The 22,072-nt window shown below is 44.2% G+C and overlaps 1 protein-coding gene across 2 annotated transcripts in view; it reads left to right on the top strand.

Annotated features, from left to right (window-relative positions):
• The window catches only part of LOC119174060 (epoxide hydrolase 1), a 130,209-nt gene extending 126,481 nt beyond the window's left edge, over positions 1–3,728 (top strand). Inside the window, exon 9 of one of the 2 annotated variants that reach the window (XM_037424843.2) lies at positions 3,440–3,728. In XM_037424843.2, the coding sequence (XP_037280740.2) occupies positions 3,440–3,643 (204 nt within the window). In that variant the 3' untranslated portion in view covers positions 3,644–3,728. Of the gene's footprint in view, positions 1–3,436 lie in introns of both variants that reach the window. The other variant, XM_037424842.2, reaches the window with a different exon arrangement.
• Positions 3,729–22,072: the final 18,344 nt, after the last annotated feature.

Raw genomic sequence — 22,072 nt, 5'->3', positions numbered from 1 at the left:
GCTGTCATGTTGATGTGACGTCACGGCAAGGACTCGCCCGCTCCGCCACCGTTTCTCGCCCTTTTCGGTGCCCGTTGTGGGCCCACTTTTTAACAACACGGTAGTGGTTACTCCTCAGTTTCGCGATGCAAATGTTTCAAGTTACCAGGTGGAAGGTTCCATGACTAGTGAAAGTGTTTTAGGCTGTACAAAGTTTTGATAATATAGCATAGGATAGGCAATGTCCCGTGTGAACGGGAGATTCTCTGTGAAGATCGTGATGCAGTACAGCGAAATGTTTGCTTTCACTGCCTACTCAACAAGTTGGTGCTACACAACTGTGCTAAGCGGTTAGAACGTCAATACAACTAGGCATAGACTGGGGGGGGGGGGGTGATAACATGAATGTCGATGTACTAGAAATGAAATTCAGACGTTTTCATTCAGTAACTGCGTTGTCGTTTACCACGAATGTTACGACTGCCTCAGCAAGGTAGCCACGTGATTTCGCCAAATGGTGCTTTCTTCAACAGGAGACTCACATAAAATTGTCATAAGCAATCACTAAACGAATTGGGAGAATTGCGGCCGCACACACAATGGTTTCGAAAATGCTGCGAGTCTGTGTAGTTCGATTCTATGCACAAATTTAATTTCAACAGTCACCAAAATTTATGTTGTCCTAAACACCAATGTTCGTGAAATGCTGGTCCGATCTACTGCCGGGCTACAAAGCGTAATGTAAGCTCTAGGCGCGAGCACCGCAGATATAAACGTTGACAAAACAAATGCCGTGGTGGAAGTGAAGTTTTTCGATGGCACACTCACCTGTAGTGACGTGGCCCGCGTAATAATCAAAACTCCTATGCCTCACTCAGCTGATGACTGGTTTGACACTTCATGTCAATAGATACAGTTTGATGTTTAAAGCTAATGAACTGATAGCAAAACCCATCGATGGGGTGGCTACCTAAAACGGCACGCATGAACGTATAATAGCTACAATGCTGCACGATGACGCAATCTGACAGCAATAAAAGTTTTCGCACTCAACCTCAAGCACACCAAGCCTCAGTAATTTCGGCGAAACGAAGTACCGAAAGTATTGCGAGAAAAATGTTGCACTAAAGAATATATGGTGGCGAAGCAAGAATACGCAAAAAAAGTGACACAACAACTGCAGTGGTATGGTGAGCGCATTCTGGATATTTTGCGGAACTCAATACTGCACGCGTGCGCTGTGCTTGGCACACCGGCAAGAACGCTGTCCGTAGATACACGGCTGCGTTAAATAAAAGTGACCACCGTGCCGGCGAAACCCCCCTATCTGTTAAAGGGACACTGAAGTCAAATAATATTTTACGTTAGTGTGAAAGCTCAATGTATGACAACACCTAAAACGACAATATTATCAACAACAGTGCCCTACTTACCGAGAAATTAAGGTAAATGCACAAGAACACAAGCACCGCAGTAGGACATTTTAAAATGATCCCGATGACTTCAGACGAACCGCCTACAATTAATCACTAGAAATCGATCTGACTGCACTAAATAAACAACTTTCCGTGCATCAAGACACGCAATAAAATGCTACTTGTTCTTTTCTGTTTGATTCAAGGAAAAAAGAACCACCGAACGTTACTATGGAGAATTGCGTGAGCGGTTCAAAAATTCAACTTTTACACGGGACAAATGGTGCCATATAGCGGGGTGCAGTTGAAACAAAAGCGTCTGCGATCTCGGAGCCAACGGAGGAAAATTGATCAGTGGGCGTTTTTGCTGCTGTGTCTCCCCCTGCTTTCGGTCTGCTGCTACTAGCGCAGTAAAGCCGGGCAACGTTGTGCACGGCAACACTGACGTGAGACGGACCGGTCGGTTCGCTTCTTGAGGCGGATAATTTGAAGTACGCTAACCTGATGCGAACCACTGAAACGTGATTTTATTTCAAAATAGGCCCTTCCTTGGAACAAAAGTAACACTACGAGGTTTCCGGACCACCATTTCAAGAATCAACGTCGACTTAATAACTTAATTTAGGGTCCCTTTGAAATCAATCTGAACAACTTATGATGTGACGATGGTGTGTCGTAGGTCAAATCACGTCATAATTACGCAGCAATAATTTTGCTATATCTAAGTAGAAACGTGTTCTTGCTTTCCACCTCCATTGGCTGTCGAGGCCGGAAATGAGACACATTCTTAGCAGCGTGACACAAACGTGATTCCAATTTTTGTGGCACTGAGTGCGGGCAACGTTGGCAGAGGCAAAAGCAATCTCTTTTTAGCCAGGACTATTACAGGAGGCTGTTTCCGTCATTCATATGTGGCTTTAGACAGGAAAAAAGCGAACGCGAACAGCAGGACCACGTACTAAGCCAGTGCTTGTAGGAACGCAACGGTGGGTGTCGAAAAGTTCTTGCCGTGGCATCACCCAGGCCTCGCATCTGGCAACGCCACTCTAACTTCTCGGGGTTAATAGGAGTATGAAGGCGTCACATCAATTTGTACACATCACCGAGAAAAGTGTTGATAATAAAACACAAAGTGCGCCAGCAGCTGTTAATCACTGCATTTAATGTTGTCACAACACGTGAGAATGGCGCAAATGTGGCTAGCATGAAGCGAGCAAAGTATTCATGTGTGTTACAATGCCATGGATGTCTTTGGCGACCCCATCTAACTATAGTTTTCAGCAACAATGACGATGCTTGAAAAAATATGATAGAGGATGCAAAATAAAGGCGCAAAGCGCTGCAGAAGGTGGGCCAGCTCGTTATTGACTTGCAGTGCTAAAAAAATAGTGGTAAGTAACGTAGAGGCAACTGGTTACCTTTTACTCTCTCTAGTGGCGTGGGTACAGCAAACAGTTACTTTTTGTCTATAAGTGTGTTCACGGTTGAGAGGTACCTCAAGCCTTTCGGATTGTAATCAGCCGGCTTTCGAGGAGCGCGCTGGTCATTACCGACGCTGAAGGATTGGCGCAAACTAGTTGTGCAGATTCATATTCCAGACTATAGAGTGCTATTACATGCGAATGTGTTGGTGTACTACCGGAGTATGCGAATAGCGGGAAGCATTACAATGATACAATGCATCCCGTCCAGCTATCGTCATAGACAAGCGCGCCAGCGTGATAGCACTGCGCGTGTCCACGGAGATGGCTGGATGGTGCACGCTCTACAATTTCTTAAGCGTTTCTTCATTTGACGCCGATGCTACGTTTCCCGTCTTTGTGCTTTCTTCGGTAGCTGTAATCATAATTGAATGTTTTAAAGCGGACGTCGCCGCAATGTGCTCTGAAATTTAGCCTTCCTAATGACGTTTGCTCCGGCTACCAGGTTCTTAAACGGTTCAGGCATACTGTGTGCTTCACTGTTGGCGTTACAGGGTGTAACAAGAGCGTAGTTGTTTTTTTCTGTTTAAAATTTCACAAGCAATGCAAACTGCGATGCAGCAGCAGCAATCAAGCCAGAAGGAGCCGGAAGCCAAGGCACGGACAACTCCGAAGCCGTCCGAACAACAAAAGAAAGCGACCCCAGCTCCTCCTGCAGCCAAGCCGAGTTCCCGTGCGCCTCCTGCAGCGCAGCAACCCAAACCTACGCCGTCAGTTGGACAGAAGAGTGCTAACACAAGGCCTCCAGCGGCAGAAAAGAAGCCGTAAAGCACGTTATGAGCGGCGCTCTTGGCTGTCTAGCCGATAAGACGTTCGACTTGCTTCAGTTTGATATACGTGTTTTAATCTGTCATCGTTCTTCCACTTGTTTTGATTCGCTATTTACAAGGCGTGGCCTGGTGCAATCTAATACGGCCTCGTTGGTAAGGGAATATTTAACGCAAGGACGAGAAGGCAGGACACAACGCGTGCTGGTTTCATTTCGTTTAAAGTTTGCGCAAGTTCTGAGTCCTCCTTTCTCGTTTTCGTGTCACTTTGCGCTCAATATTGCCTGATCAAAACTTTCACCTCGCTTTATCAAAATGTGCGCGTTTAACTGATTTAGACAAAGTCAGATTATTTGGAGCACTGGCGAGCGCAACTGTGCGTCAATGCCTTTCCGAGAACGGAGGACCAGGGCCGACGGGATTGAAATCTCCCCACGTGGCATGATGGCGTTTGGCAGTATTTGCTCCGGATCAATCTCATCGCGTTAAGTTAAAAAGGTCTGAGTGACCCGCCATGGTGGTGTAGTGGCTAAGGCACTCGGCTGCTGACCAGCAGGTCACGGGATCGAATTCCGGCCGCGGCGGCCGCATTTTCGATGGGGGCGAGAATACTTGAGGCCTGGACAAATATTAAGGACGCAACCTTGATAGAAGACAAACAAAAAAGGAGACCGGATAGGGCGTTAAGTTGAATACTCAACAACACGTCAACGTGTTTATCATCACATTGATACGTAGTATACAAAAAAAGAACTAACAAAATAACCTAAAAGCCTCTACTGCGAACGCACTCCACTCTGTTTATGCAACAAATTCTGTTGATTTGTATGGCTGCCATATAGCTAAGTAATGCGACATGTGCACTAAATTTTCAAAATATTTTTCTCCACTTAAACAAAAACTACTCCTAGTAAAATTTTCATGATTGAATTCACTATGACACCAATAGCATGCGCTTTTCATCTGAATGTTTTTTTTTTTTTGACCGCCTTAGTGTGCTACAAACGTCCCAACATAGAATGAAGTGGCGTTTTCACCAAGTTTAAGAATCTAATTTAGAGTCTATGCGCCGCAATTAACAGTAACTCTACCGTTGCGCCAATTGCGCCAAACTTTGCCGAATCGCCCTGGCTGCTACACGCTGCTATATTTCCTCAAAATTTGCCGAGTCTGCGCCAAAAGGCGTGTTCCGCCTTTCAGAAACCAAACTAATTTAGGTTCTCCAGTTGAAAATGACATCGCGGTGCACCTCTGTAAGACGCAACCCGGGCCAAGCCAAGCCGAACTGGGCCAAATGTCACTGTTGGAACTACAGTGTTAGAGTGTACTAGAAGTGTTGAGTAGCGTGACCACGCCTCGCCATCTGATCCCTTCCGCGTTGCCCGCACCGGCGGCGCTGCAGTCGAATAGTACTGAAAGAGCCGCGCGCCACGTGTAGGAACAGCTATGCACTTCGGCTCCTCTGTCGCGATTTCTTGATGCAGATTTCTTCGCACCTGCCCATCATACATGTCTAACACATGATGCCATAGCCCTTGAAGTATGACACGCCAATCTACTGAATTTGAGCTCCATAAAAGCCCTAGTGAGAGACCGAAAATAATTCAGAAAGAGTGTGTCTTATACTGATTTCTTCTCTCTCAACTCTTTCTTCGTTCGTTAGGCTTCTACAATATTCAGAATAACTGAGCTGATTTATTGGAAGTTAGCTGTGCTCAGAAAGCTGTGAGATTAAAGAACAAATACTGTGTCACACGCACGCAGAACCAGAAAGCCACAAGAGGGGAGTGGAAGGGAATCTCAACCTCCTACACCCTGAAATGTTTTGGTAATTAAACTTTTCAATGTATACTAAAATAGTTCAGGCATTCACAACAACTACCAATTGCCAAAGTTGGGCGTTCTGCTGCACACAGCACTCCCTCAAAAAAAAAAAGAAATCCTGGGTAGCCCTGCGCCAATAGTTTACATTTGGCGAAGCGGAACATAGCGTGTCTCTACAAATGTGCACTGTAGATTTCACCTTTTCGAGTATGAGGTCTCAAAACTAGTTCAAGTCTAACGTAGTCGGACGAGAAATGCACCGCCTAAAATAGTAGCTGTGCTAAGAAGCATTAAGTACATATATATATATATATATATATATATATATATATATATATATATATATATATATATATATATATATATATATATATATATATATATATATATATATATATATATATATATATATATATATACGGGTGTGTTTGTGTGTTTACTGTGTACATACACAAGGAATGCCTGCCTACACCTTTGATGATAATAATAGAACAACGCTTATAATACAAAACATTGTCATAAATTTGCTCGCTTGCAATGGCGTTACGTCGACGCAATATTTGTAAAGCAGCACAATTTAAGCTGTCGATACAGAATGAGAACTGGTTACAATGAATTCACGCAGATTAACAGACGGGCTATATATACAATTTGCACTTTTTAACATGTTTCAGTGTTGTTTTAATAAGTTTAATATGCAATAGGCCTTTCGGAAAGCAATAATTATTATCTTCCACAGAACTGGCATGATAAAAAAGAGTTGTCACCGATTAACGTTGTGACAACGTTACTTACACTCGGGTTTCTCGTGAAACAATAGAGCTCATGTACGCTCATACGAGAAACACTGTGCCCTGGATATCGTAGAGACTGCCGACAAAACGAGCGTTCACGGTTTTGATACTTCTCCGTCCTTTGTAGTTCACCAGTAACCACCTTTGATGTGACGCATCTCAAAGCGCTGATTGAGTTAGGTGCTAGGCGTATCTGTGCAAATTTCGATTGACATTTTTTTTCTGAGTTGGCACGCTCTTGAAACAGTGAATGTATGGAGGCAATGTCAGTGTGCCTGCATATTCACTCGTGCACCATGGCACGTAGCAAGTGCGTTCACTGATAAAGGCTCAGAAACGCAATAAGCGCGCTGAAAACAAGCAATTACACGCTTTCGCAGGCTCGGGCGCGCATTCCCAATTCAAACGCTCACGCGATCTACAGTACCGTGGGACAACAGCGCCGCCGCTACTGTCACCCGCCGGCGAATCAGCCGAGATGCGGCGCGGCTGCCTCGTTCACTCCACTGCCCCCTTCTAGTACACTGTAACAGTGTCTAAAAATATACCAGACACTGTAGTTACCGGTCACTTCAGAATTTTTTGTCTCCTTCACGTTATTTCATGTTTCAATTGTGGCAAAGCTGACTTTCGGACATTACTGTGACGCCGAACGATTTTTGAAAGTGTTTGTTTAAGCCTATGAGGTCATAGACATAGCGAAGGTAGAAACTTTAAGTAACGCTGTTTTCTACCGGCAATGTAGGCTGAAATTCCAAAAAATTGAACGCTGAATAGTTTCAGTGTCCAAAATTTCAAATGTTCTTCTCCATAGAACTCCGTAGGGCTTGTGATGCTGTCGTGAAATTGTCCGAATTTTTAAGCATGTCTGAAAAATCTGGCTTCTGAAAAATTGTCAGTCAACTGATCTTCAGTCATGTTATAATTAGGCGCTGTGGTCTCAAATTTTATAATTGGCGTTGTCTAATAAATGTGGTGAGGCTATCTGCTGGTTATTTTTTTTTCCTTTTTACTCTATTATGCTTGAATAGCGTGCAGCACATTGTAAATTTGTCATTCGTGTGTCACGAACAAGGTATTCGAAAAACGTAAAGAAGGGGTGGATGAAGACATCCGTAAACAAAGGTTGTGTCGGGCCTACATTTCGACAAGCGGACTTGTCTTTCTCGAGGCTAGAACAAAACAGCTATGTTCTGAGGAACGCAAGACTGCTTGATGGAACATCGGCTCCACAGAACTGCTGTTTACGGATTTCTTCGTGAACACAATAGGCGTCCTAAAATGGACTCTAGCAATATCGGCTCCAAAAGCCAGTTCTTCTGCTTCAAAACGCATTTTTGTCTGCTCCAAAAGCTGCTCCAAAGCAGGCTAAGCCAGTAGCAAAACTGATTTATCAAAAACAAAAGAAATATTAGAAGTTAGTCAGTTTCATGGCAAGCGTGATAAAACTAATCGGTATATTTTATACGAATTGTGTTTTGTAGAAACAGTACCGAAAACCGTACAATTCGCTCGAATAGCTTACGTGCTAAAAAGCGAAAAAAAAAACAGAAACTTACCATAACGAACTAACTTAAATAAATCATGATGGTCGAAAAACGTGAGATTGTAAGTGTTAGAATATTGTGCGAAAAAAATTCATTCACAGGACATTTTTTTCTTTAGGGGCGAAGCTCGTCTTAGTATACTCACCTTGTCCTGCGCCAGGCGTAAACATCAGTGTCTCCCGAACAGTATAAATACTATTTCATCACTATTTCTCATCTCATTTCCTAGAGGGCATTTGTCTAATAGAAGTGTGTGCGATAAGACGGATGGACGCACGAACGGATACATATGCTCATAAGCGAATGCACAGATGAACGCCTGGATGAATTGACGGACGCCTAACCCCACTCATTATCATTCTCTCCATGGATATGCTGTGACTTTGTTTTGTACCTGGATTCCCACCATTTTCTGAACTTCAAATGATAATCACATCCGCATATATTTTACTGCACTAAATATTATGAGGAAATAATATACAACAGATCCATATAAAAATGTAATCTTCTCAGACTTTTCATTGAAATTGATTTTTGCCGAGCGTCCTGGTTGCAATAGTGGAACGAGGAACGAGCCAATTATGATATTAATAATAAAGGATAGGGTTTTATGGCCCAAAATGGCTGGCTATATAATTATAGCAGACGCCTTAGCGAAGGGCTCTGAAAGTTTTGACCACTTGGGTTATCTTGATGTGCCTCAACCACAGGCTCACGGGCATCCAACATTTCGCCTTCGTTTAAATGCGGCCTCTGTGGCTGATCTCGTCACCTCCGTGTCGTTTGGTAAACTCTGAGGACTCTATACAAACTGATATTAACTGTGTGAAGGCGTACACTGTGCTTTAGGAACAGGTCAGGTGAAATAACCATTATTTGGTTCTGGAAAACCCTAGTTAGACACCCTTTAAAGGGGGCGCCCGCCACAGTTGCTGGCCACGCCCACTCGTGTACCGGGAGACCACGGCCCTCCACCCGGCCTCATAAACCTAGGATGCCCTAGCTGCGGCGTAGATGACTGCACACTCGCGCTCGTGCTCTGACAGTGCCCGGCGTTACGTAGCACGCAGCTCAGCGCAGAACAGCACTGGGAAAGGGCCCCTAAAAGCACCGAGCTCTCACTTCAGCTCTCTGCAGTCCAGGACCAGTTTGTGCCCAGTGCGTGATAACAGCACTGATTAAAACAGCTACCAGAACGGGTATGGTGTAACAAATACATGTGCGGCATTTGCGAAAATCTTCAAAGAAACAGCGCAGCGACGTCAGCGTGATTGTCGCGCTATCTCTTTAACTGAAAATCACGCCACACACAGCCGTGCCGGTGGGAGTGGAGGAAGGAAAAAATTAAAGAGAGTGCTACACGGCTACGCGACAATCTTGAAGCCAAAACATTCAAATGAAGCAGGAGCGTGCTGAGAATCGTGGGCACAGGATAGAGTCGCTCTCTCTCCGACTTTTTCGTTCAGTGTTGGTGGGCTATTATCCTATTTTGGACAACTTCTTTTGTGGCACACGCAGCATGGAAATTTCCGTCGAAGGCAACGAGGGCGCCCACGCAGAACCCTCGTGCCGCTCGTTTCGCTTCTATCGCATAGAAATAAGTGGACAGGTTACTGCTACTTACCGTAGATGTCTCAATTTTACGAACTGACGAATCGGTAGAAACGCTGTACGTATAAACAAGTGAATACTAGCATTTCTGGCCGCTAATGTCATCAAGACAGCTTGCCTCATGGCGACAACTAAAGCCCTTTGGTAAAGTGTCTCTTTTCACTGATCTCGCGGCTGCGCGCCGACCTCCTCTTTCCCTCCTCGTCCCTTTCGCGTCCTCTCACTATACGCGGTTGTTTCTGCACTACGATTGGTCTCCTTTGAGGTCGACCTTTGGTAAACTCCAGTGAAACAAGTGTTGTGGGGAGTGGGGGAGCGATTCCTAAATGAGAGAAAAGAAGATACAAGTGTGCCCCGTAACTGTCTGCATCAGGGCGCGACACCTCAACAGTTGCTCACGAGGGAAGCGGATAAGGAGAGATTAAGAGGAATAGAGTTGGAAGTAAAGACAAGATAGAGAAAGATGGGGACACGGTCTAAGGAGTCCAAGGATGAGGCGCCACTCGTCGAGAGCTTCACGGCGTCAGGAGATGGCGGAGGGTGATCCCGTCGGCCAGAGCTGCACTGTCGTCGGAGATCGCGCGGGCACAACCGTTCGGCACGGGACCCTGCAAGCGAGTCCCCTATTAGCTCGGGCGAGTTGTTATCCATGGGCTTAGCTTGTATTAGCGCAGCACATATGTAAAAAAAGAAAAAGACACAGATGTCAATAAAGGTAGGCGTAAAGATAGGTAGCAGCACCTACCTTTCTGGACGTCTGTGTCGTCTTTTCTTTTTCCTTGTTTCATATGTGCTGTCCTGATACAAGCTCAGTCCAGTGACAAAGTCTGAGCAGCACATAGACTCTGCGAGTGAGCAATCAACTTGGGCGTAGAGCAAAGCGTCCAAATCCGCGCATCCGCGTCACCGGGCCAAGCATGGCAGCAAGGAGCAGCTTGAGTTGGCCAGAATACTTTGCGTGCAATTATTAGATTTGTTAATTCCGTTGGCGAGTTCTGTCAAACTCTTGCTCGTACGCGGCTGTTTCAGAGTTGCTGTTCGATGAGTCACCCGTGAAAGAATAACTGGAGCTTTCCGACTCGGAGCTGTCGCTGTCGAGCAGCGGAAGCAATGCCGCATGATTTGCCGAGTCCCCGATGTTGTCCGCCGCTTCTGTGAAAATGAGTGACACGCTCCCGAGCAGGCAAACGTGTTAAATGGAGTGCGTCACGCCGAGTTCCTCTCCGCTCCGGCGATTTCGGCGGAGCAACTTATCCTGCTCCTCGAAGTGGCTCTGGTTCTGGATTCACTCCGACTATCTCGTTAGCTCCAACCACCATTCTACGATTGGCACACGATTGCTCCGACGGCGCCATCAGAATACAACATTAGAGGCGCGTGGATATTGCGTCTGGCTGGTACTTTTCTATTTCGTTCACGCAAAATTTTTGCCGCGGCTCTTTGTGGTGAACGTTGCGAGCGCTTTGTATTCTTCGCTGTGTGCTGGTGCTATGCCTGATGTTGCGCCTATAAACACCACATTGCAAATGGTTATGCACGTTTTATGATACACCAAAGTAAGCGCCATGGTTTGGGCAAATATCAGTGGCCACCGCTTTTGTTGTGCGGCAGATGTTGTGCATCTGCCGCATGAGTTCTGTCGAAGAACACTGTCTTCGCGATGTGAGGTGCCTTTTTTATAGCATTGGTGAATGCTGGATTTGAAGTGTTGTTCTGGCGTCATCATCAACGTTTTTCAAAGACGATAGTCTTTCTTGGGATACTTCATCGCAACCATTTTGGTCTGTCGCACGATTAGGACAAAACACTTACGGAACGCCCAGCCATCTTGATCTGCTTGCTGCGTTCACACTTGTGAATATTGTCAATTAAAAAGCAAAGATTACGCATATTTCAGGTAAACGTCAATAGGTAAGTATTTTGCAGTGTTTTTATATGAAAAAGGCTCAGATACGTAACTCCTAAGACCACAGTGCATATTACGCTGCGTTGACGATGCGACGCTATGAAAGAAATGGTGGGTGTTTTCTACGCTTCACTAAAACGATACGGTACTACCGCCTACGGCATCGTTCTGCGTTCTAGAAAGACTTTTGTTTCTTGAAACCACCTCTGAATGGCATTCATCTCTCACGCATCGCCTACTCACTGATTACCTCGCGCAGAACGTCCAACAAATGTTTTATTCGCTCTCTCCAGACAGAACACAACGACGCCTCTCGGCGACCATTGCCACTGAAGCACGCAGGTACGCGGCTATTTTTTCTCGATTATTTGTGTGTTGTAAAACACGAGTTTTTCTCAGTATGCCGAATATTCAATTGAAGTTCCGTCACCTCGCACGTCGGCAACTGCTATTCAGTCTGAAATGCACAACTACAGAATCGGCCTTACGCTGTCTACAGTTACGTGCGATGATGAAACTTCTTCATTGCGCTTTTCATTGTTAAGAGTCCGTTTAAAGCGAATGGTTGGTGGACTGGGCTGATGTGCCTCTCTGTATCCACCGCCGGTTATTCCCGTTGCTTCCCCTCTATGCTTGCAAGTGGGTGGAGCTGTAAATTAACGAATGGAGAAAGAGACGCGTGACACTTATTCGTGCTGGTTCCAAGTCAAGTTTGGTCAGTGAAAAAAAAGGGGGGGGGGGGTAGGGAATCCACACTTAGGAGTAATTCGTTCATTTTATAACCTAGAAGGTCCCTTGGGACTTTCAAGGTTATATCTCTATCACCCACATCAGGAGCTGGGTGATAGAGAGGCTATCAGTATAATGATAGTTATTATGGGATGATTTCGATGAGCCGCTTGAATGCTTCGGTGTCCATAATGGTTGCGACTTACGTCGGCAGGTCACTCCAGTGCTTGGCTGCGCAAGGGAAAACGATTGGTCAAAGGTGAATAATGAGCTTGCACTATATAGAATGCGTCACGACGACTGTCGCGAGAAGTGCGGTGGTCACTTTTAATGTATTGGTTACCTAAGGGCAAAGAATAGAAAAAATTATAATAAAAGGTTAGACGTGCGATTTTGCAGCGCCTAGCCAGATCATACAAGCTAGTCTCTGTAAAAGGACTGAAACCTGGGCCAGTTAGTCACAGTACTCGAACATATTTTAACACCGCGCATGGCTACGCAGGCACAATAGAAGGGGTACAAGTCGAAGCGGTGACTCGCAACTCAACTTTTATTGAAAAAACGTGAACAGAAAAAGAACACTCCAACATCCACACTCATGTGACCACATCAAAGCAAAAATCAGCTGACATTTTGAACAACCAAAGAACCTTGATACAATCATTCCAGGTGTACTCCCCAACATCATAAAAGTCAAGATATCGTGCTATTTAGGAACCTAACCTCCATATAATGTGGTTCTATAGAAGGCACGCTAATGCATTTTTCACTCCCTTTTTAAATATTAAATGATTCAATTATTTCTCGTGTGGCACATCTTAACTTTTCTGCTGTGAAATAGTGCACATGGGATGAATCAAGGTTTTTTTTAATGTTTCAAATCATCAGCTGGTCTAATTTTTCTTGCCTCAGTGTGGTCACATGAGTGGGAAGGTTGAAGTTTTCTTTTTCCGTCATCGGCCTATCTCCAGGAGAGAAGGGGCAGGGGAGGCGCTTCTCTCCCCCCCCCCCCCCAAGATAGCAAGGAAATCGAGCCCTCCTAGTGTCGGCAGTGGTCATTGTCGGCTACTCATTGAGAAAATAACTCGAAAAAAATATCGTTTCACCGAAGCAGTCACGTATTTTTGTATACATTATTATGAGATTTCATAACATATTTTTTTCTGCTGAGAAGGTTTTTTTTCCCGGGTCTCGCAACCATGAACTGTACGCTTTCTGTATTGCGGGCTGCTGATGCAGCGCTTTCGCTCCTTGCACTCGGACATCGCATATGAAGCTACTGCTCAGCAGGGCCTCTAGAACGTTAGATTACTGTGTGATGCCGTCATTGAGGTTCGCTTGGCCTGAAATTTACATCACACGTGACGCAGATGCAGGGGGAGATCAAATCCGAAACGCTTTGTGTACCGATCGTGTGCTGCTCCCACCTCAAATGTATAATGATCTTTTTTACACAAGGACTTGAATAGCGGCTGCTTTATATCTTAGCTGCCATGAGTCAACGAGGGCGTATAGAAATGGTTTTGAAGGGGCCTGACTCGGGAGTGCAAGAAATGAATAGTTCTTTAGTCCTCAGTTCACAAGCGTCGCCAGACCTATATTATGGTAGGTTGAAACAAACGTGGTGGCTTCTAACAATTCGATAGGTAAGGCAGTCAACTTGAGCAAATAGAGAAGTTCTGCTTTGAGGCTTGCCTTGCTACTTCATCGACCTTACGAGGGAGATAGTCCACAGTTTTCTGGACTAGACTACCCACCTGCGAAGACTCTTATTTGTTTCTAAGGATGTTCATTTTTCTCTGTCTACAAATAGTTGACAGAGAGATGCACATGCGCATAAACGGCGCGACACGTTTATATTACAGAAAAAATATATATTAAAGGCATATAAAGCCATGTGGCCAACTGCAGTAAAAGCCGCCGCATGAATGATCGCCGGGAATCCTTCTTGAATTACAATCCGAAGGAGACACTCTCCGGCAATGCCGAAAAAACTTCACCATATTATTGCACTGTTTATTGAGCCGACGCAATTTCAATGCGTAATTTCAACGGTTGTAAGGCAGGGGGATACAATCTCCCTAATGCTATTTACCGTGGGCTTGCATGAGGTTTTCAGAGGCCTAGAATGGGAGCAGTTACGGATAGGAGTTAATGGAGAGTACCTTAGTAACATGTGCTTCGCCGATGACATTGCATTGCTGAGTAACTCAGGGGTCGAATCGCAACTCAGGATTACGGACTTAGACAAGAAGAGCAGAAAGGTGGGTCTTAAAATTATTCTGCAGAAAACGAAAGTAATGTAAAACAACCTCGGAAGAGAGCAGTGCTCCGAGGCAGGTAATAGTGCACTTCAAGTTGTAAAAAACTATGTCTACTTAGGGCAGGTAATAACCGCGGAGCCGAACCACCAGATTGAAGTAACTAGAAGAATAAGAACGTGGTCGAGCGCATTTAGCAAGCAGTCTCAAATCATGACAAGTAGATTTCCACTATCCCCCATGAGGAATGTATATAACAGCTGCATCTTGCTGGTACTTAGCTATGGAGCAGAAACCTGGAGACTTCCAAAGAGGGTTCAGCTTAAATTGAGGACGACGCAGCGAGCAATGGAAAGAAAAAAAAATCGGCAGATCCTTCGTACCTGAGAATCAACGTTATGCGAAGCACGCGGAGGAAAGTTGACCGTGTTGCATTTTTTTTAGAGAAACGTCATGAAATGACGCTAAAAATATGTACAAATGTTGCACGCAGACAATATGTTGAAGAGTTGTAGATGATCATATAACCAGTTTTCCACTTGCACAACGATGTTAGCTCGAAATGTGTTTTAGCAACACCAAAAGCTAATATGCTGATATGAAGCGCTGATGCTCGCGAAGATGCTGACCCTTGACACTGCTACCTAAATCAATCTCAGCAGATGGCACCTCACTACAATTGACGTTAACCCGACGTAACGGCTGTATGAAAGGAGTACATATGTAATGTTTAAAAAATTGGGCAGGCAGCACTGCAGCACTATTAACGTTTCACGAAGATTAGCATCTATTTGAAAAGTAGTTCCGAGACCTGGCGTAGCTCTGTGGTAGAATGCTGGACTGCCACGCAGAATGCTTGGGTTCGATTCCTGCTGGGACCCCAAAATTTATTATTTGCATTGGTTGGGTGATAAACGCTGCCTATGTCAGGTTATTTTAAACACTGACATTTATTCTATGCATTTGTTGGGTCGACGCTACCGGTGTCGGGTATTCCTGAAAGCTCACGTGTTAAAATAGCCCATCTGTGTTGTGGTCGTTCCTGGGTAGGTACTAAGTATCAATCACCTGTGGCACATACCCGCTTACTAGCGGCACATACCCGCTCGTGAGTATGTGCCACTGTCTGACGAGACGTGTTCGACGACGTACGAGGCGGGATTGTGACTTTATTCATCTCTTGACCAGCGCGTAATATTCGTCAAACCATCTTACCCTCCCATGCTAATTTTTGTTCACGCCAAGTTAAGAGGGCGACCACGAAAGCACCCAAACTCAAGCGGCTAGATAGATAGATAGATAGATAGATAGATAGATAGATAGATACACTCAAAGTCGCCGAAGTTCGCTAAGAAATGCTTCGCTTAAAATGGTAGGTGTAACCTTAAGAGACGAGAAGAGAGCAGAGTGCATTAACGAACAAACGGGGGTTAAGGATATCATAGGTGAAATCAGGAAGAAGAAATGGACATGGGCCGGGCATATAGCGCGTAGACAGGATAACCGCTGGTCATTAAGGGTAACTAACTGCATTCGCAGAGAAGGCAAGCGGGTTAGGGGGAGACAGAAGTTCAGGTGGGCAGAGGAGATTAAGAAGTTTGCGGGTATAAGTTGGCAGCAGCAAGCACAGGGCCGGTTGACTGGCAGAACATAGGAGAGGCTTTTGTCCTGCAGTGGACGTTGTCAGGCTGATGATGATGATGATGAATTTCAACGCAACTGGTTTTCACATATTTGTGATATCGCGTATCACGCAGATGATTTTACGAAACACACGCTATTTTTCTGCCATTAGGGAAGAATCATCTTAGAGAGACAGTGCTCGAAAGAACAGTAACACACGAGAACGGTAACACACGAGCTATCAACTCTTGCAGTCACGTGAAGTATGGTGCAAAAACAATGACGTGGTACTGAACAATAAAGAATGCGTTCACGTGAGTTTCAATAAAAGGCTCATCATCATCATCATCAGCCTGACTACGCCCGCTGCAGGGAAAAGGCCTCTCCCATGATCCGCCAATCTACCCGGTCTTGTGCTTTTCTTCGCCACGTTACACCCGCAAACTTTTCACTCTCATCGGCCCACCTAAGTTTCCGTCTCCCCTTCGTGAGCTTGCCTTATCTGGGAGTACAGTCACTTACCCTTAATGACCACTGGTTATCCTGCCTACGTGCTACTTGTCCGGCCCATGTTCATTTCTTTTTCTTGATTTCAACTATGATATCTTCAAACCCGGTTTGTTCCCTGACCCACTCTGCTCTCCTTTTATCTCTTAAGCTTACATCTAGGGCCTTCCCATAGATCGCTTCGTCGTCCTGAATTTAAGCTGGACCCTCTTTGCAAGCCACCAGGTTTGTGCTCCGTAGGTAAGTACAAGCAAGACGCGACTGTTATATACATTCCTCTTGAGGGATAGTGCATGCCATCTACCAGTTATGATTTGAGAGTGCTTGCCAAATGTGCTCCAACCTATTCTCATTTTCTAGTCACTTCAATCCCGTGGTTCGGCTCCATGGTTATTACTGGTTATTACCTGTCCTAAGTAGACATATTCCTTTACAGTTTCCAGTGTCTCTCTACGTATCAGAAATTGCTGTTTTCTACCATAATTTTTTCACATTACTTTAGTTTCGTGCATATTATATTCTGACCTACTTTTCTGCTTTCCGTGTGCAGTTCAGTAATCATGAACTGTAATTCGTCCTTTCAGTTATTCATCAATGCCATGTCATCAGAGAATCACAGGTTACTAAACTACTCTCCCTTACCTCTTATCTTTAGGTTTTCCCAGTTGTAAGGTCCTGAATCCTCTTGTAACACGCGGGGAAGGTTCTCTTGTAAACACGCGGGGAATAGCATTGAGCAGATTATGTCTCCCTGCCTTACACCCTTCTTTATTGGGATTCTTTCGCTTTCTTTATGAAGAACTATGGTGGCTTTGGATCGTCTGTATATTTCTTCCAATATGTTTGTGTTGGGTTCATAACCATCATCAGCATCACCAGCATCATGAGCGTGCTAGAAGTGTTGAGTGGTGAGACCGCACCTCGCCGCCTGATCCCTTTCGCGTTGTCCGCACCAGCGGCGCTTCAGTCGAATAGTACTAAAAGAGCCGCGCGCCGCGTGCAGGAACTGCTATGCGTGGCGGCTCCTCCGTCGCGCTTTCTTGATTCACATTTTTTCGCACCTGCCCATCATTCATGTCCAGCACATATACCATAGTTCGCGAAACATGACAGGCCAATCTACTGAACTTGAGCTCCATAAGAGCCCTTCTAGACATCAAAAATAATTCAGAAACAGGTTGTCTTATAACTATCTATTTCTTCTGTCTTAACTCTTTCTTCGTTGGTTCGGTGTCTACAATATACAAAATAACTAAGCCGATAGTTTGGAAGTTAGCTGCGCTCAGAAAGCAGTGAGAATAAAAAAAAATACCGTTTCAAACGCACGCAGAACCAGGAGGCAGTTAGTAGACAGGGGAGAGAGAGGAAACCTGAACCTCCTACACCATGAAATTTTTGTATTATTTAACTTTTTAAGCTATACTAAAATATTTACACGCATTCAAAGCGACCACCAATTGCAAAAGTTAGTGGTTCTGCTGCAACCCCTCTCAAAAAAATTCTGGGTGCTAGCTTTGCGCCGAAGGTTTGCAGTTGGTGAAGCTTAATATAGCATGTCTCTGTACGAATGCGCACTGTCAATTTTACCTTTTCGACAGTATGACGTCCTAAAACTAGTTCAAGAATAACTTAGTCGGTTGAGAAATGCACCGCCGAAAATAGCATCTGTGCTAAGGGGCATTGCATGGATCATGTTAATGGGGCGGTGACATGTGACTTAAATGCGTGTACTTGTATACACACACACACACGTATATATATATATATATATATATATATATATATATATATATATATATATATATATATATATATATATATATATATATATATATATATATATATATAAGGGAAAGAAGTGTATACCTGAGGGCTCGTTTTTCCGTGTTTTAACACAATAATAATGAGATCTAACAGACAGTAATGTCAAAGAATGTACAGGGGAAGTTATTAGAAGCAATGGAATGTAAATAAGAAGAAAGAAAAGTGGATGAAAACATAACCAGCCATGGGCAGGAATCAAACCTACGACCTTCGAATAACGCGTTCGATGCTCTCGAACGCGTTATTCGAAGGTGGTAGGTTCGATTCCTTCCCACAGCTGGTTATTTTTTCATCCTCTTTTCTTTCTTCTTATTTACAATCCATTGGTTCTAATAACTTCCCCTGTACATTCCTTGACATTACTGCCTGTTAGATCTCATATATATATATATATATATATATATATATATATATATATATATATATATTGTGTGTGTGTGTTTAGCGGGTACATATATAAATTAAATTTCTCAAAACAAGATGCACCACTGCCTGCCTACACTTTGACACTTGACAATAGAACTTTGCTTATAATGCAAAACATTGTCATAAATTTGCTGGCTTGCACTGGCGTTACGCCAATAGATTATTTGAAAAGCAGCACATTTTAAGCTGTAGATACAAAATGAGAACTGGTTACAATGAAATAATGCAGATTAGCAAACAGGCTATATATACAATTGACCTTTTTTAACATGCTAGTGTGTTTTTTAAATATGTTCAATATGTATTGAGCTTTTCATAAACCAATAATTATTATCTTCCGCTAAACTGGCATGATAAATTTGAGTCGTCACCATTATAAATGTCGTAACAGCGATACCCATACACGGGTTTCTCGTAAAACGATCGAGTTCATAAAGGCTCATATAAGAAACACTGTGCTCTGCATATCGTAGAGAGTGCCAACAAAACGAGCATATCATTTAATAGCAGTATTGATACTTCTCCTTTCTTTGTAGTTCGCCAGTAGCTACTTATGATGTAACGCAGCTTCACGCGCTGCTTGAGTGAGAAGCTAGCCGGATCCGTGCAAGTTCCGATTGACATTTTCTTTTTTTGTGTGTGTGGGTTGGCAGGCTCATTAAACAGTGAATGTATGGACGCAATGTCAGCGTGCCTGCATATTCACTCGTGCATCATGGCGCGTAGCAGCTGCGCCCGCTGATAAAGGCTCAGAAACGCATTAAACGCGCGAAAAACTAGCAATTAGACTCTTTCGTAGGCTACGGCGCCCCTGCTCCCAATGCAGACGCTCCGGAGATTTTCAGTACCATGTGACAACAGCGCCGCGGCTACTGTCACTCGCCGAAGAAACAGCCGAGATGTGGCGTGGCCACCTCGTTCACTCCACTGCCCCTTTCTAGTACCACTGTAGCCTGACTACGTCCACTGCAGGACAAAGGCCTCTCCAATGTTCCACCAGTTAATGCTTGCTGCTGCCAATTTATAACCCACAAACTTTTCAATCTCTTCGGCCCACCTGACCTTCTGTCTCCCCATAACCCACTTGCCTTCTCTGGGAATTCAGTTAGTTACCCTTAATGACCAGCGATTATCCGGTCTACGGGCTATATGCCCGGGCCATGTTCATTTCCTCTTCTTAATTTCAACTATGATATCCTTAACCACCGTTTGCTCCCTGATCCACTCTGCTCTAATCTTGTCTCTTAAGGTTACGCCTACCATTTTTCTTTCCATTGCTCGCTCCGTCGTCCTCTATTTGAGCAGAACGCTCTTTGTAAGTCTCCAGGTTTCTGCTTCGTAGCTAAGTACCGGCAAGATACAGCTGTTATATACCGTCCTCTGGAAAAACAGTGACAATCTATCTGTCATAATTGGAGAGTGCTTGCCAAATGTGCTCCACCCCATTCTTATTCTTCTAGTTACTTCAATCTCGTGGTTCGGCTCCGTGGTTATTACCTGCCCTAAGTAGACATAGTCTTTTACAACTTCAAGTGTACTATTACCTATCTCGAAGCGCTGCTCTCTTCCGAGGTTGTTGTACATTACTTTCGTTTTCTGCAGATTAATTTTAAGACCCAACTTTCTGCTCTTCTTGTCTAACTCCGTAATCCTGAGTTGCGATTCGACCCCTGAGTTACTCAGCAATGCAATGTCATCGGCGAAGCACAGGTTACTAAGGTACTCTCCATTAACTCTTATTCCTAACTGTTCCCATTCTAGGCCTCCGAAAACCTCCTGTAAGCACGCGGTAATTAGCATTGGCGAGATTGTATCCCCCTGCCTTACACCCTTCTTGATTCGTATTCTGTTGCTTTTTTATGAAGCACTATGGTAGCAGTTGATTCCATGTAGATTTCTTCCAGGATGTTTACATATGCTTCATGACGCCCTCATTCTGTAGTGTCTGGAAGACTGCTGATATTTCTACTGAATAAAACGCCTTCTTGTTATCTATGAAGGCTTTGTATAGTGGTTGGATATATCCTGAGCATTTCTCTATTACCTGATTGATAGTATGAATGTGGTCGATTGTTGTGTAGCCTGTTCGATATCCTGCTTGTTCCTTTGGTTGATTCAATTCTAATGTTGTCTTAACACTGTTAACAATCACTTTTGTAAATAGTTTGTATACTACGGAGAGCAAGCTGATCGGCCTGTAATTCTTCAAGTCCATGTCATCTCCTTTCTTATGTATTAAGATGATGTTAGCACTCTCCCCAGACTGGTACTGTGCTCCTAAGGAGACACCTCGTAAACAGGGTGGCTAGTTTTTCTAACACAATCTGTCCTCCATCTTTCAGCAGATCTGATGTTACCTGATCCTCACCAGCAGTTTTCTGTCTTTTCATGCTCTCCAAGGCTTTTCTGACTTCTATCAAAACTGGTCGGGTGTCATCTGGGTTACTGCTAGTTCTTATAGTATTAAGGACATGGTTGTCCCGGCTACTGTACAGATCTCTGTGAAACTCCTCCGCTATTTTAACTATCATATCCATATACGTAATTATTTTGCCTTGTTTGTCCCTTAGTGCATACATCCAATTTTCGTTTATTCCAAGTTTCCTCTTCACTGCTTTGACTCTTCCTCCGTTTTTCAGAGTGTGTTCAATTCTCTCCATGTTATAGCGTCTTACATCGGATACCTTACGCTTATTAATGAGCTTCGAAAGCTCGGCCAGTTCTATTTTTCCTGTGGTACTTAAGACTTTCATGCTTTGACGCTTCCTAATGAGATTCTTCGTTTCTTGGGAAAGCTTGCCAGTGCCCTGTCTAACTACCGTGCTTCCTACTTCCACTGCACACTCCGTAATGATACTCGTCAGATCATCATTCATTGTCTACGCTGAGGTTCGTTTCCTCAATAAGAGCCGAGTACCTGTTCTGAAGCGATACTCTGAAATCCTGTACTTTCCCTCTCAGTGCTAGCTCGTTGATTGGCTTCTCGCGTATCAGTTTCTGTCGTTCCTTCTTCAAGTCTAAGCGAATTCGAGGCCGTACCATTTTATGGTCACTGCATCGTACTTTCCAACCATGTCCACATCCTGCACGATGCCTGGGTGTGCACTAATTATAAAGTCTATTTCGTTCTTATTTTCGCCATTAGGGCTCCTCCATGTCCACTTACGGTTTTCCTGTTGTCGGTAGAAGGTATTCAAAATCCGTAAATTATTGAGTTCTGCGAATTCTACTAGTAGCTCTCCTCTGGAATTTTTAGTACCGATGCCATAATATCTTACTGCCTGGTCTGCAGCCTGCTTCTTCCCTGCTTTTGCATTAAAGTCTTCCATCAGTATAGTTTTACAGTGTTTTTAAGTTACTCATTGCCGATTCTACGTC

This window comes from Rhipicephalus microplus, chromosome 5 (genome assembly GCF_043290135.1).
Source record: "Rhipicephalus microplus isolate Deutch F79 chromosome 5, USDA_Rmic, whole genome shotgun sequence".
In the NCBI taxonomy this organism is placed as follows: Eukaryota; Metazoa; Arthropoda; class Arachnida; order Ixodida; family Ixodidae; genus Rhipicephalus; species Rhipicephalus microplus.
The sequence above is the reverse complement of the archived record's forward strand: the minus strand, read 5'-3'. Positions and strand labels throughout refer to the sequence as shown.